At 32.0% G+C, this 16,949-nt stretch overlaps 1 protein-coding gene across 1 annotated transcript in view; it reads right to left on the minus strand.

The window, feature by feature from the left end:
- Positions 1–7,262: 7,262 nt before the first annotated feature.
- LOC125075979 (SCY1-like protein 2) overlaps positions 7,263–16,949 on the minus strand; it is a 124,121-nt gene continuing 114,434 nt past the window's right edge. Inside the window, exons 7-16 of the mRNA XM_047687887.1 lie at positions 15,335–15,465; positions 14,563–14,686; positions 12,476–12,621; positions 12,180–12,345; positions 11,858–12,107; positions 11,253–11,389; positions 9,949–10,201; positions 9,492–9,751; positions 9,247–9,315; positions 7,263–7,729 (exon numbers count right to left, since the gene is read on the minus strand). Of these exons, the coding sequence (XP_047543843.1) occupies positions 7,430–7,729; positions 9,247–9,315; positions 9,492–9,751; positions 9,949–10,201; positions 11,253–11,389; positions 11,858–12,107; positions 12,180–12,345; positions 12,476–12,621; positions 14,563–14,686; positions 15,335–15,465 (1,836 nt within the window). The 3' untranslated portion in view covers positions 7,263–7,429. The remainder of the gene's footprint in view (positions 7,730–9,246; positions 9,316–9,491; positions 9,752–9,948; positions 10,202–11,252; positions 11,390–11,857; positions 12,108–12,179; positions 12,346–12,475; positions 12,622–14,562; positions 14,687–15,334; positions 15,466–16,949) is intronic.

Genomic DNA, 16,949 nt, shown 5'->3' on the forward strand with positions numbered 1-16,949 from the left:
ACACAAAAATTGCCAACTTTTAAACGGAAACGCACGATAATGTTTGCATTTCAAGGTTATATGTTTTATTCATTCGTAATTGGGACTTACCCGCTATATTACAGATAATCAATTATTATTATATAGATAATAGTGGATGTCGTAGATAATTCAGAGCTCAATGGATGTATGTTATGATTCAATTCCAGTTTCCACTAGTTTTTTTTTTTTTAATTATGAAGGTCTACTTCAATATTTAGAATCAAATTTTTATTAAAAACGACGTTGGTATTGCAAGATGCCTTTGTTAGTTGCATATAAGTTAATATTGTTGAATATAATTATAATCTGATACATTAATTGTATTATTATTTTTTTATCAAGTTTCGAAAATAATTTGCCTACTAACAATGTAATTATTTAAATTTTAATAATTTCATGATCATTGTATACAATAAAATTACCAGCGTTACTTCTCATGGATTTTATGTTGTCTGGCTTCGATTTTATTTGTTTCAAATTATAATAGCATATTAATAATAAAAATAGTTAATGTGACTTTTGTTTACTTTAACCAGATACCCTTTACTATTTACCACAATACAGATACATACGATTGATAATTTTGTTACTGTAAATATACCACTGTTAGACAATGGTTTTGACTTTATCCCAGCACGCTTCTATACAGGAAGTAGGATGCTTAACAGATGCTTGGCAGTATTTCAACTTAGACTTACTCTCTATTTTCAAGCACGAGATGTTAAATTACAAACTAAAATTAAGCAATTATTAAGATCAATGCGCTCTATGACGTATTGAACCAGCTCGAACTGATTTCTTAATAAAAACCAATAGTACAGATTTATTTTTTCTGTAGTCAAGTTGAACTTCAATTCTGATTTACAGTATTAAAAGAAAAAAATCATTTTGTCAGTATATACCCGGTTCAAGTTAGCTTGATCTTTTTGACAGACGGGCTAGTGATGAGAAACAGAAAATATAATATCTGTAACGATATATACGATGGAATGCGTAATTCAAATTAGAATTCAATTTTTTTTAACTTATTTTTCTAAAGAGCTCAAGAGACCCTTATACCAGACAAAGAGACCCCAACCAAAAGAACTCCCGTTCGTAACAATAATAATAACAATAATGTAACATTGTACATACGTCTATTATTTGCAGTGTTTTTATTTAAATTTTACTTTGAACCAATAATATATAATAGAAAAAGTCTTAAATTTTTCGGATAACGCTTGAATCTTTAGGAACTTTTGTATTATATTTATTTATTAAAATATTTTTACAATTTATAAATTTTTAAAATCATTAAATTAAGGAAATAATATGTTCGTCATTGCAAAGTTATGTCGGTCAGAAAATATTTACATCTGTCAAAAAGATCAAGCAATCTTGTACTGGTTATAATATATAATACTACTAAAGTCCAAACTTAAGGAGTTATCTAGAAACAATTTAAAAGTTCTACCTTCCAACTTTCTATAATACATAAGATCAGCTCGATTGTAATTAATTGCTTATGTAATATTATTCGAACTACTAATATGTGCACATTATCAAAGTGACACAATATTTATTAGAAGTAAATTAAAATTGTCTGGTGGTACGGAACCCTGAAGTCGAGTTCGCAAGACCGAATGGCACTTGCCAGTTTTATATTTTTAATATGAGCTTTTAATATATTAACTAGAACTAGAAACACCTACGTTTAAAGGTTATTTTTTTATTCGAAACGAATGTAGTTGGTCTGGATGAGACTACGAAGCCAAACCTCTAAACTGTACACATCATCGACCTATTTTTACATAAATCGCAGTAGTTTCATTAATTAATATCAAAATTCGAGTTAAAGTTTGAGTAAGTGGGTATTGATAAGGAAATAAAACACATTTACATTTTATAGTTTTTTAATTTTTCTCTACTTTTACGTATACATAGAATAGAATGACAAGTGACAACCAAATATATCTATTAAGTTAAAACATTCAATAATATTTTCGATTATAATATCATTTATAGGAATATAATATTTGATAAACATTTTTTTTTTCATATATTGTGGTGCTAGGACCTGTCTGTGATCAATACTTATAATAACATCAAATCTACTTGAAGAGTGATTACTTGAAGTTATACTTTTTTATTTAAGAAGGAACATTTGTACGATAGGTAGCACGCGTGCGTTATTATTATCAATAAATATCTTTAATCTTCCAACGTCCTCGTGTGACCCATCGTACAATACCTAATTATAACATATTTATTCTGAATCTACCGATATTGATAAGATAAATTGTAACGTCTATGTAATAAGTGGATTAATATACTTCACAATAACATTAACATGCAGAATAATTAAAACATATATTGATTAACGTTGAATAAGTATGCATTGTATGGAACATAGTCCGCTGGACCGGTTACACCACTGTTCATATTATGTTGCCGAATTGTTGTCTGGTGTCCCAGTACGTTAGCCGTACGATTACATTGAAAATGGTGTAATAGATCCCCGATACTTAAAATATCATAGTAATTTTAAAAGGGTGACAATGTGAAATGTCATCTATAGACCATCGGAGTTAGTCTAAGGGTATAGGTATTGTCCATCGCAAGTGAAAGTTAAAGCTTTAGGTAGAGTTTTAGTATAAAATAGCTACAAATATAATAAAGTGTATAAAATAAAAGAAAAAGATATTCTCTTAAAAAAAAATTGAAGTATATGGATAGTCAGTACGTTTACTTCCTTCGGATAAGCTCAATCTCGTTCATTTTATTATTATAAGATTTAACAAGAAACCTCCGTCGCTTTGTGCGAGCAGGCGAAAGGATACATAAGTATTGTCGTATTTTATATTCGCCTAAACACAGCAGTCAAGATTTCTTATAGAAAGAGCACTTTCATAAAGACTAGTAACTATTCATAGTTAATAGAATATATTTTAAAGAGAGAACGTTCATAAAGGGCACGATTACATAAGTTTGTTATGTATACCTAACAGTGAGCAAACACCACAACCCTCTGAAGATAATAAAAATAACAGTTTAAATTAAATGTTACCCATCATTATTTACCGTATGTAGCCTTTCGAAATACTTTCGACATCATTTCATATCATAGGCACTACGTTCTTTCTAACAAAAATACTTTCCGATAACTCATATCAAAATTCGGAAATATTATACACATAATATAGCTTATTGCAAAATCGCAAGAATTATATCCTTCAAAATCCTTAACTACATCACTTTACTTAGTACGTAGGTAGATACTCGAAACGAGACCTAGCTACTTCCTCCTCTCGATAAATATAAATAATTATAATTTATATTTCAAATATAACATATTATATTTTATTATAATTTCTTTATATTTCTTTTATAGATTATATATTATCAGATTAGTAACAATGAAGGCATAAGTTTCTTTTGAAAGGTTCACAATATCAATATAATATAATTATTTATACGATAGTCTTACATACCGAGCTATACATATTTATCTCTATTTCTCACTTTCTCGACATTCTTATATATACCTATAATACTATACCACCATACAATTAACCACTCATGTTTCCAAAGAGCCTCAAAGAAACTAAAAACGAACAAAAGTGGGCACAATTGTAATAATAAATTGTACAATTCTAGGATTTCTGATATAATTTAACCGTGTAGCCGTAATGATTATTATTTGAAACAGATATTCTTTAAATGAATTCTTAGGAACTAGAATGTGCAAACATATGCAGTCGAAGGAAAAATAAATCTTATTTCCACTCTTTTGATGTTTAGGGAGCCATGGAGTATTTTTATTATATGATTTATTCGTTAAATCCTTGCAATTTTTGTCACAGTGATTCATAATTGAAATAAAAGTAGTTACCTGCTATTTTAATTGCCTTTATGACAAAAATGTTTTGTTATATTAACCCATGCGGTAGGATATAATAAAACCGGCGTTGGATTTAGTCTGGTGGCCCTTGGGCAACAAGTGGAGAACCCTAATTATTTTCGAATATTTAAATTGAATAACCGTTTGCAGTCAACATAAATTATGCAGATATAAAGAATAATTGAACTTGTATTTCATTTTACAATAATCTCTAATATGAGGAAACTTGTGGCATATTTTTTCAGTTAATAAAATATAAAATTGTGTTATTATTTTAAATCCAGCTCCCCTCGAGTCAATTCGATGCGAAATTATGATTTTTTTCACCTATAATACCGAGACGTTCGATTCTAGTATTACAAAACAATAAAAATTATAAATATCATAACGATTTACATTTAAAATAATTTAATTACTTGAGGCAGTAAACGTTTTCATTTCCTCTCTTCACTCTTGCGATTGGATATAAATTTATTAAATAAATTAAGAGATGTTTCAGTTTGCGAGTCTGATATGTAAAAAATAATAGAATTTTGTCGAGTGAGATATGTACCCAATATGATCGATCACAGTGATACGAGCAATTTAATGGCATTTTCTCTCCAGTTGACGTTTTTGTTTGAACGGAAAGAATGTGTCATTTTTTTATAATTCATTATATTAAGTTTATACACATTATAAAAATACTTTCAGAGAAATAGATTTTTATGGCGATATGATTTATTTTCTTTATAAGAATACTTTTGTATCTGTTTCTATAGTTAAATTGTTCTTAAATTACGGGTTTAATTTCTCGTCGATAGATCTCGATATTTAAAATATATTTTTAATTTTATTTTTATTTGGGAATTATAAATATATATCTATAAGTTATGTTATTGTGATTCCCTCAAGATTTTTATTCAATAGAATTACAAGAATGCCTTTTAAATATTATCTGTTTAGAGCTTGTAGGTACGCGATCATGGTGTGAAATAATGCATTAAGCGACACCACCGTGTCAGAGGGTGCAAATGAGCAAAACAATTGTATATAATTGAAAAACTGAAGATTGGAATGTATTCATGCATTTTTTTTAAAAATAATTATCGAATAATTGAATTTTCCTCTCAAGCGTGTAAAATGGTGAGTGAGTTGCGAATGTTGATTCCGTGAGATGGAAAGTAATGTATGAGTGCAGGGAGCGATGCGCGATGGAGCGAAGCGCGGACGTAGAGCCGCACGCCGCACCTCAACCCGCTCCCGTAAACGTTAACCGTAATCAAATTCTCTTTACGTATGCCCGGAAAACAGCTGGTGCTGCAAGCAACCACAATAAAGACTGATTAAAACCTACGCGCCTGCGAACGGACGTCGACTTTATCAATGTTTCAAGACTCGAGTTCTTGTACGTAAGTTTTATGGAACGCAGCGAGAGATAATCAAATAGAATTGTCGTTACACATAAATTATCGAAACTTAGTGAATTTTAAGGATCTGAACTTTCGAATATAAACGTACCTAATGTTTAAATGATTTCCTTTAAATATTTATGAACTTATTTTAATATTATGTTGTATGTATTTAATTTTGAACAAGAACACGTGTCATGTAACGCTAATAAAGCGAAGGTTATATCGGACGTTAGCAGTCGCGCGGCCCCCGCCCGCCAGCTCCGAGGATCAACACTGTCTACTCTAAGCAATGTCCCAAAAGATTTGTTACATCGTCCTAAATACCTCAATACTACACATCGCACTCATTAAGCCAAAAGCAAATTATAATTAAACGACAGCACAGGATGAGTATGAAGAAATTTATTGTCAAAAAAAAAAAACCGATTTCAGTGTTTGGATATAATTTAGTACCTACAAAGTGACAATTTTAAGACAAATTTAATTACTTAAACTATGAATTAGAAATTTTGCAAAACACTCTTATACATTATATAATCTTGAAGGAACCTTAAACATGCCATTTTATGCAAAAATATTTAAGACTAAATATAATTGTTTTTGTTACAAATTTGCGTGTAAATTTATAAATTACGCAGTTATGGGTATTTCATAATATTTTATCGAGAAAATAGTCTATGTGGTGATTGTGCACTCATTAAGATTCTCAGTTAGTTTACATAATTTGAGACTTACCTACTCGTATTCAGCCTCGCAAAATTATTAAATATGACCTTTCGGTAGACAATTTGTTCCATAAATTAAGTAATAATAAACCAGTTTGATAATTATAATCAATTTAGTTACAACCATTGTATATATTAGTCTAAATTAAATGTTGTTTTTAATTTTGCTTGACAATAAATAGATTCCGCATTCGTTCATGATTTGATAATGACATTAAAAATATAGAATTATTTTAATAATTTCAAAAGTAATTATTTAAATTAGACTAACTTTTCATTTACATTTTTAATGCATTTTTTTTTCGTTTAGGCACAATCACCGTGACTAGTATCTCTTATAAATTGTGTTGGCACATTTTATTTAGATATCCTTCCTTTACCAAACTGGTAAAACAAATAATGTTGAGTCATTTTATATTTAAACCTTGATAACATCAACAAACAAAAGAAGAAATTCAAATATAATTCTAATAAATATAACAATAGCATATCACAGCAGCACTAACAACATTATGCCCTACGCAATGTTGGTTACATTTTTAATACATAATTTCATTTAATTTTCAATTTTTAAAATTTCTAATTTTTTAATATAATTGGACATTTTTAATTCACATTTTTTTGCTCAATGGAGAAGTGATATGTCCACATTATACCAATTAAAGCTTACTTTCCGCATCAACCTATCGCAACATACTTTTGAAATACAATGAAATCATTTAATAAAATTGAGCTTAAGATAAATAAGCGAATCAGTCTTTATTAAGAAAATTAAATACTCCTTTAAGATCATTATCGGAAATTTGAAAGCAAATAAATATAAAGTCAATACTTGAACAACACTGATAATGGAACTACTAAACTTGGAGGGATCGGACGGGGATCGCCAGAGCGGCAGAATGGTCAAGGAAGCGCTGTAGGTGCTGCACCGAATTGATCGATTCAACGCCCAATACCTTCCCACTAGTAAGGTATTTCAAACGGGTGATTGACACGAACAGGTGAGGTACTAAATAAACCGGGAAGTGCTTTAAACACCGCATATCTTGTTTTACAGGACACGAAACAGAAACTTTTACTAAACAAGAACAAGGTATCCTTTACAGGCGGATGAGGTACCAAACGTTCGTAAAGCGTATTAAGTACCTACTAAGAATACGGCAACGAGGTACTCGAAGCAGATTCTTGGACCCCACCTCCTGCTCGTAAGACACATACACAAAGGTAAGGGCGCTAGGTGGTCATTACGGGAGGGTAAGGTGCTAAAAGGTTCTTAAAGTGCTTTGGAACGCTGTGAGCGATGTATCGATTAATTCAGAGCAGCGCCAAAATCATCCCACTCGTATAACAAATAAGGATAAAAGGTAAGGAGGGGTTTTGTTTTTACGAGTGAGTAACACAGCAACCGTTTAACGGGTTAGTGTGATATTTAGAGAAGGGCATTTCCTGACTGCCAAAGCCGTGTGCCGTAAAGCGCTGTAGCCTGCGGACGTTGCGCCCTGTAACGTACCCCATGGCTGTTGCACCTGCGGTACATTGCCGTGAGAGCCAACCGGAAGATGCCTTACCATGCCACTGCTAAGCTGATGAAGAATCCCGGAGCCCTGCGAGCCGCTGAGGCAGGCGGAAGGTCGCCTTGACCTGACCGACTGCATTGATGATGTCAGCAAGAACGGAACGCTTGATGACGTATTCGGCATCGAACCACCCTACATTATAGGCAAATTGTAGCATTTGTCCGTCACAAAGGAGTATCGTTGTTGTTATTTTCGAAATTGTATTTGCTATTATGCAAAATTGATAAGTAGATTTATTATTCAGTTTTAATTCATGCAAATGAACAATATTTTTAAAACGACCAATTCTTGAAATAATAAATTTCCACTGCATTGGTTTTGACAATTGTGATGTATTAAAATTCATGCAAGACTCCGTAAGATATATTGATTGCATAATTTATTATATAATATATTACGTACACGTCACATTATTTTGAAAAAAATATATTAAAAAAATGGAGGTATCGTGTTATATAACAGAAGGTTGGCTTAGTGTAGAAATGTAACTTACTGTTTACAGACTCTGTTTGTACCTAAAACTTATTATTAAAATAAACTTCCAAACATGCTTTAAACTGTAGATACATATATGTTAGTGTATGAAACATTTCGAGTACATTTTTGTGCGTCATATAAATGATTTAGTAAACTACACTACACAGTTGTGTGCACGGAGATGTTGCCATCTTGTACACTTGAATTGTATCAAATATCACGGAAATGTTACGTTTGGGCAACATCTAGGTGACGAAAAATAACATACCAATTTGAAGATAATATAGAAGTCGCGACTGAACGACAAACATGTAAGAGAACATCATACTCACGATCATGCTCCGTGCAAGCTGCGTAGAAGAACAAATAGCAACAGTAAATGAGACAGCGGTAATCATTCGGCTCTCAGCCACGATTTTAATGGAAAGATGACTATTGCCTTGAATCATTTCACACCCAAAGAAACATAAAACGATATTTAAGCGCTTGATGAGCCGAGAGCTCCAGTCGACCGCGTGTTTTGTGCTGAGATCCGTTAAGGATTTTGAATTACATTCATAATAATTTTAACTTAATGTCAGTATAGAATACAAAATTTTGAATTTTGAAAATATTTCTTTTTTTTTCTTCAAATTAATCTGATTCTTTTTACATTTATATAGCCAATTATGTTGCCAATTATTATCATTAAAACACAGATTCGACGAGGGTCCTTGCAGATTTTCGAAGGTTAAGCAGCACGATAGCATTATTAGGCGCGGGAGAAGCTACTCTCCAGCGATTCGGGTTGAAACAGTGACGTGATTGGCGTCATGCATCGCAGTTCGTTTGCAAAAGAATATAACGAGCATGCATCACTTTAGTATTTCTTGATGTTACGATCTCAATTTTCTCGCAGGAATTGAAGTACTAGCGATATGATGCGATGAGAGATATAATGATTGGACAGAAAGAGTTCGCAACGTGTGATAAATACGCCAACCAGGTTCGTGCATATGGACGTGTGTGATGGTGATGATGAGCAATGACACAATCTCTCCCAGTCCATATGGGGAGAAGACGCGATCGCAGAAGAGGACAGTCCACATCAATTTAAGCCGTTCCAAGTCGACATTTAATAGAGGATTCGGGAAACCGTTGCGAGGCAGGTGTGGGTGATTAACATCACTTACAACGTGATGTGAGGTGGACGGCACGGATAGGCTCGAGCCTGAGCCGCCACGTCCTCTGTACTGACGGACCTGCCAAAACAATAGCGTCACTTGACCATTAGCATTGATGACGCTGTTAGCGCTGAGCCCTCTGCTTTGTCCTAATAACTCCTTTTGCCCATTGAATGACGTGTCATTTAAATACAAGATGTGGAAAATGTAAGGAGTCAATTATGTATAACGTTTGTGGCATTCGTGCGACTTACAGTGGGTGGTGATAAGTTTACAGCAGATCCTCGACGCTCTTGCGGTCCAATGCTCGAATGGCGCCGAGTTGGTAATCCAGAGGTGCCGCCTGGAGTTCCTCCTGGAGATGAAGCACAAGATGGAGCAATGCGAATCTTGGGTGTCATCAAAGTGTTATCTGATAAGCGCCGATTAGGAAAGACGCTTGCAACACGTAGGAAGTTGCCGTCGTTGGTTGTAGAGTTGTTCGAACCGAAGAACCATTGGCCGATGCCCGTACCTTTAAAATTACCATTATTACATTAGTTATGAATATTTTTTTTATAAATATAGATATATAAATATAATATAAATTATGTTGGCGATTTGTCAAAATATGTCTTTATAACGATTATTATCTATATGCACATAGACACTTACTCTTAAAACTGCCTGCGACACTACCGGCGACACTACCGAGTGCACTACCGACACCACTACCCGCGGCGCTACTGGTGGCCTTGGAGGTCGAAGGACCGGCGGCTAAGTTTTTACGAGCCATTTCCTCGGCGCTGGATGTCTTCCGTCTCTCCACCCGTAAGTTGGGAATGCTAAACGGTGGAGGGTTAATAATATCTGTGCTCGTTTGTTGGCGGAAGATACGACGTTCAGGTGTGGGCACAGGAATACTTGTATCCTTCAACTGGCTACGTTGTTGCTTGTCAATGTTCTCAAGCATATCATAGATAATCTGTAAGCGACATTTTTATGTTTATTATTAATAAATTGATTTTTTTATCATCATCACTATTATCATGACAATGTTGAATTTTACTAAAAATGGCGCGTAAGGAGATACCATGTTGAAGTATGCAGGAGCGTTTAATTATTGCAATAAACGATAATTACAATAGTTTTATAAAAGCTAATATTTACTAAGTTTCTTTGTATATATTATTTAATATTTTATATTTATAATAAGTTTCTTTTTAAACAAAGTATTATTAAGAGTATAGAGGAACTAGGCGACTGATTCACCGTAGTCTCCGGTATATAGAGCACAAAATTGAATTTATGCTAATAGACTATTATCGGTCTTCTTCCCAACAACGATATACTGATTGCATTTTCATAAATATAATGGTGAGGCGTAGAAATTATGTGACAGAATAGATTCTTCACAGCTTGAGCTTTAAATCGTTAATTCAGAAGTTGTTTACGATATTTACGCATATAATCTTATTAATTTCACATCGATTTTGAAATTATTATAATAAATCTGCTTACTCGACCAAAATATATCATGCAATTTACAAAACAATTAGAAAGAGTAAAGAAACATTGCTCATTTTCATTCGATCATAATTAATGGAAAAAATTACTTCTGTTTGAATTTTTTAAATAGATTTGCTTTAAATTGGTTTACGATACTCCAAAAGCAACTTGTTAGTTATTCAAAATATTCGAATATATTAATTTTAACAAAATTGATTTAACACTTTTAATTAAAATAGTAATTTAATTTTATCCCTTAGTAATAAATCTTGTATTTTTTTTAAATATTACATATGGTCTTTTGAAAAGACTATTTTTATATCTTGCGCAGCGTGCTGCTCTAATGAGATATCGCCGCCTAGAGAAACGAAATGATAGAACAAGTAAAAAGCCGACTACCTTTATAACAGTATTCTAATATTTTATTGAAATAAAAAGAGAATCATCTTCGTGATACAAGGTGCTCATATGGTCGAAGATATCGAGAATAAATAGTTCGAATCAAAAAGATTTAAATAGTAACGTACCTCCATCAAAAAGCCAAATTGTTCCAAATCAAGTGTTGGGTTGACAGTTTGAGGCGCCAAGGAAGGTATCATCTTGGTGGCCATAACGTTGGTGTTTACATCGAACCTTGTTTCCAATATCATGGATTTATAAAGTTCTGTAACGAGAGTCTCAACTTATTACTTTTAAATAACAATAAACATACCGAAACATTGCACAGCAATAATTATCGCAATGCAAAATTCGCCGCTGCACAAAATTTTACTTAAATTTACTTAAAATTTAAACCTTATTAACACCTAAGCGCTTATGATAGAGTTGATAAAATATAACCTTAATATAACGAAAATAACAAAAAAAAAACTTTACAACAATTCATTGATGAATATTATTACTGAATGATAATGAGAATGTAAAAATGAACTAAACGGTTTGTGTGAACCGCGATTAATTCGAGGCACGATTGTAGTGATTAGCACATCACGCTAAAACAATTCGGCCAATAATCATTATGATACCGATTAGTGGCAATTCGATCAAACAAGTCAAATCAATTGATATTACCTATTGTTATAGTTGTAAAGTTTTTTGGGATTATCATTGCATTATTCCAAAGACTACTTACTAACGACACGAGTAATGACATCAGCATCATTCAGCCTCATGACGAGAAGCGTCGGTATAACGACTTCCGATACATGGTTTCTTTGTAGTCGAAGAAGAACCATCTCAAAGAAACCGAGTACTAGGTTTATAACTTTGACATCATTCTGGTTCAGTTCGAGCAGAGTCTTCACTTTGGTTAGAATTATGTTGTGTAATTCTCTATCAGTGATAAAACCTGTTATATTCTGTACGGCAATTAAAGCCGCAGTCTGTAAAAAAGTTAACATTGTAGTTGTGTTTGTTCATTCAAAAGTTAATTTATTAGTAAAGCAGAATCGGACCTGTATGTGCCTGTTTTCGTTGTCCATAGCAGCGTAAAGCAGTGGCATGATTTTGTTGTTAGTTTCCTCCTGCGAAGACTTACTTATCAAATAGTGCAAGTTCTCTAGCAATGTTTCACAGGGCTCAGTGTTCGATGATTCCATCAGGTCCATGAAATCCACGCTTCTGAATTCAAATATAGTACAATGTATATATTGTATTAGTATATCCAAATAAATTGTACAAGGTATTGGGTAAAACATATAAGGCATAAGGAAATAATATATGGGCCCTGATTTCAGGACTCGAGGCTTACTTCAGAACTGGTAGGATAAAGCTCTCAAACTCCTCCAGAGAACATTCATTCGTCATCCACATAATGGGACCGAGAACGGAGCCCAAAATCTCTGGAGACTTGACCTCGCCCTCCATAGCTGGCCAAACAAGCTGCCAACGTAACTTCTGAAAGGCAATTAATAATTCATAACACTGGTCGCACCGTTAGAGACGCTTCGTTAGAAACCTGTTGCTCGTTTCGTACACAACAATAAATGCATTTAACTCCATCGCTCAGCGCCAAGTAAAGTACATGAATATTTAAAAATAGTCCACATTTTTATGTTAAGGCAATGCAAAAGTTATCATAATTAATATTGCAGTAATAAAAAACGCCTGCACTAAAATATCAATAATCGCTTAAACTACTTTATAGCCGATGAACTTTTTACACAAACGAACAAGGAGGTATAATTAACATACGGGTTTATCATTAATATACTGTTTTTTTTTTATTTGTGTTAATATCGATCCGCAACAAATTTTTGATAGCAACAGTTGCTATACTATAACCGTAATAAACGTGCCGATAATCTGGTGTTTGACGCAGCAAATAATTATTGTAATAATAATAAATATTGATATTGTAAATATAGCACTAAGAATGTTACTTGAAGACATAATAACGTTAAATAGATTATTGTCGAAATATACAATAAGAATAAATTTTACTTAGAAATACTTTTCAATACTTAATTAACAAAATTAAATTAAATGTAAATCTCAGTAGTTACTTTATTTACTAGTAAATTTATCTAATCGTAAAAAGAAACAAGTAAATATATAAAGATATATACATTTTTGTGTATCGTAAGATTTTGTACGCTGTAATCGTACCGTCGTAAATGTTCTGAAATTGAACGAAAATTTTGAAATCGACTTCGTCTAGAGTTTGCAAAGAACTTAATAAAAGTTCAAACTTTAAACTGCGATAACTTGCTTTTAGTTTCACGTTATGAAAACATAAATTGTATGTGAAATTCACAGATATTTCAATCATTATTAGAAAATTAAATACTATGATCAATAAATGTTACCTGTTTCAGAACGCTACACAAGAATACAAAAGATCATAAAAGTAAGAATTTATTTATATTAAACATGTAAATTCAATCGTATATATTTGTTAATGAAATTTACTCGAGAGAAAGGAAAACTACAGAGTTTATTGGTGATTTTTCTCGAAATAATTTACGTTTCTAAACGATGATCACGAGAGTTTCATTTCAATTTAATATTGTTATATTACGGACCGTAAGTACTTATAAGACTATTTGAATAAAATAAATTTTGTTTTTCTGGCTTTATACACAAAGGCACAGTTAAGATAATCAATATTTAAAGATATTGTTGCTAGTGAGAAAAAATATAGTTTTAGCAAACAAATAATTTTATTAAATCATATGGCGACTCATTGAACTCATTGATGTTGGTAAAGTTGGCTTCAATCTGCTGTTGGTAAAAAAATCGCGAACATTCGCAACTGAAAAGAAACCAGGCTTATTATATCATAAACATTTCCAATATTTTGTTATCAACCAAATATATTATTCTTGACTTTAATAGGATTTTATTTTAATAAATTAATGAAAAATATATTTTTTAAAGTTATCAATTATTGTATTACAAAATCAGTTTAAATATAATTTACAAAAAGATGGCAACTTTATATACAAGTATTGAATTTATAATTTATAATTAATTACGTTTGTCGACTTTAAGTTCGTAACGTGAATCATTCAAAATATTATTCCGAGAAAACGTTGTCAAAATCACATAAATTGCTTCATAAACAGTAAAACTAGGAAAAACAAAGTTTTATGTGATTAAAAACTTAAATAGAATAGATAAACATTTCGCCACCGTTGTATTAAATAAATAGAAATATTTTTACGTATATAAGACACAAATAAAGATTCATCATATACATATATAATAAAGAGTACAGCTTCTTTAATTTTAAAAATTGCGCTGGAGTTCAAATTCTGGGACTACCCATTGAAGATATGATTCTTAAAAATTTAAATTCGCGTTGCGTTACGCTGTGTAGTAGAAGCTAGTGGTTACCTTCGGTATGAACGGCAGAGCCTCAATCAGGGGGCCTTTGTAGAAGTGAATCTTTTGAGCATCGTCTTTCATACTGATGACGTCCAGGAACTGCATCGCTTGAATAGCTGGCTCGCTTTGGCATCTAAGTTCATGCGTGTATAAGCATATTTTTGTTTATATTTCATCCAACCACTAATAATCCTCATCAAAAAACAAACAAATATTATTAAGTATATTCTAAATTATTATATGGAAATAAAATTATGGAAAGTAACGGTTTGTGTTGTGCATCTAAGTTTATTTTCGTTTAACGCCGATTATAAAAAAATAATGTCACATGTGTGCGTGTGTGTAGTGCTTACAATTTGTCGCAAGTTTTTGGTAGATTATAATCTATTGATGTGACTTGAGTTGAATTATTTAAGCACTAACCTAACCTAACTGAACGATAATAAAAAATTCTCCGTTCATAATCTTTCGACACTTTACAATTTCTCGAGATAGATTATAATATAACGTTATTTACAATTTTACAGTGACATGAAAACAAATTAACACTTAAAAGATCAGTAGATCAGTGACTTGTCCGGGTTTGAACTTACAACCTTTTATTAACAATCTCGTATTCTAACCCCTGGGCCATCTCGGCTACCTATAATATTTTTATAAAGTATAAAAAAATATATACATAAAATATTTCCACAAAATCCAAATCAGGAAAAACACGATTTTTCCTGGTTTGATTTGAAAAAAAAAATATATAAAAAAATATTGATGTAATAGATATTACTTGAAGTAGTTGATGAGCGGCAGCAATTGAGTTGAGGGACGCGGATGCGGGTCCCGAGAGAGCAGACGCTGTACGGCCTCTTGCAGACCCGGCGGTATACGAGACAGCACGGCGTTCACTTGCTGGTCCAACTGTTCACAGATACTCATATAACAAAACGAAAGCATTTGATAAATTAGCAAATCATATCAATACATGCTTTTTCAAGATAACCTGCGTAGATCAATTTGTGCTATGTTCCGGATTAAAGGGTGAATGAACCAGTGCAATATATATAAAGACTTAACGCTTTTAGTTTATTCCCCTATATAGTTGGCGGCATAATGATAATATACTGCATTGTTTAATTTTTACATCGTCTCTTTACAATGGCTTAAGTGACCATTAGAAGTACCACCACTTAACCTGTAATACGCTCGCAATCTTCATCTTGTTTCCTTTATAAAATAAATATGTAATATCTAGAATATCAAATTAAGTTCATCAAATATTTAATTAAAATTATACGTCTCGATTAGAGGGGAACACATAGGTAAAATAAAACCGTATACATGAACTCGTGTTAATTTAATATTCCTCGTATAGGTAGGTTAATTGTTGACTACGGGCTACGCTTAAAAATTAACTAGTTCCAACGCAACACAATGCAATTGTTTCGTTTCTCTCCGTGAAATTCGTTTTCAATTCTACTGCTATTGTGTTCGCAACTGTATTTGACAAGTAGTCTGAAGGTTTTTGATTAAATAGCCAATTCTTTTGTGGCACTGAGAGAAACTAACACTATTTTGCAGAATACTATTATGGTAGTTCTGAAACAAGGCGTTAAACAGCACGATAAATTAAATAATTAAATCAGTTAGGTTTTTAAATTAATTTACTAATAAATATTGTAGTCGACAAATGTTTTGTTGTCCCCTATTTACGAATGTCAAATTACAGATGTCAGAAGGAGAGAGTCAATTGAACGATTATTGGAAAAGCCGTTTTTATATTAAAATCTTTGTTGCGTCTACAATCGTTCTCCTTTGAATAGAACGACTACTATAGACGCAACTAGAGTTCTGAACAACTTGATCTATTGACAACATAATATTCGGTTTATAAAATAATGGTGTTTATATTTTAACGCTCGATGACACGACGCCGTGTGCTATTTTTATATATTTTTTTATTGCGGAACGTTATTTAAATGTACATATGTAAATTAAAGTGTACAAATTCTTAGCAATTAGCGATTTGTTCCAGCTAACCTTTGATATACTTAGTCAAAGGAACATATACAAAGAAGATATAATGAAAAAATCGTAAACAATATAGTACAAATGTTAATATTACACATAACTTGTTAATATTATGTAAAAACAGCACTAAGATAAAATGTCGAGTACATTATAATATATACCCTATTCCAATGAAAGTGGGAACAAGGATAAACAAACCTTTGATTTAGATATTTCATGCGATTTGCTAATAACACAGCGATATTGTGTACTACTAAGAGTTTATGATTAATATATCTTTATTTATAATACAACACTACTGCATTTAACTACTTGTATTGCATTTAACCACTTGTATCTACATCACTTTTATATCCAAAATTCCGATAACAATT

Source organism: Vanessa atalanta, chromosome Z, assembly GCF_905147765.1.
Source record: "Vanessa atalanta chromosome Z, ilVanAtal1.2, whole genome shotgun sequence".
Taxonomy (NCBI): Eukaryota; Metazoa; Arthropoda; class Insecta; order Lepidoptera; family Nymphalidae; genus Vanessa; species Vanessa atalanta.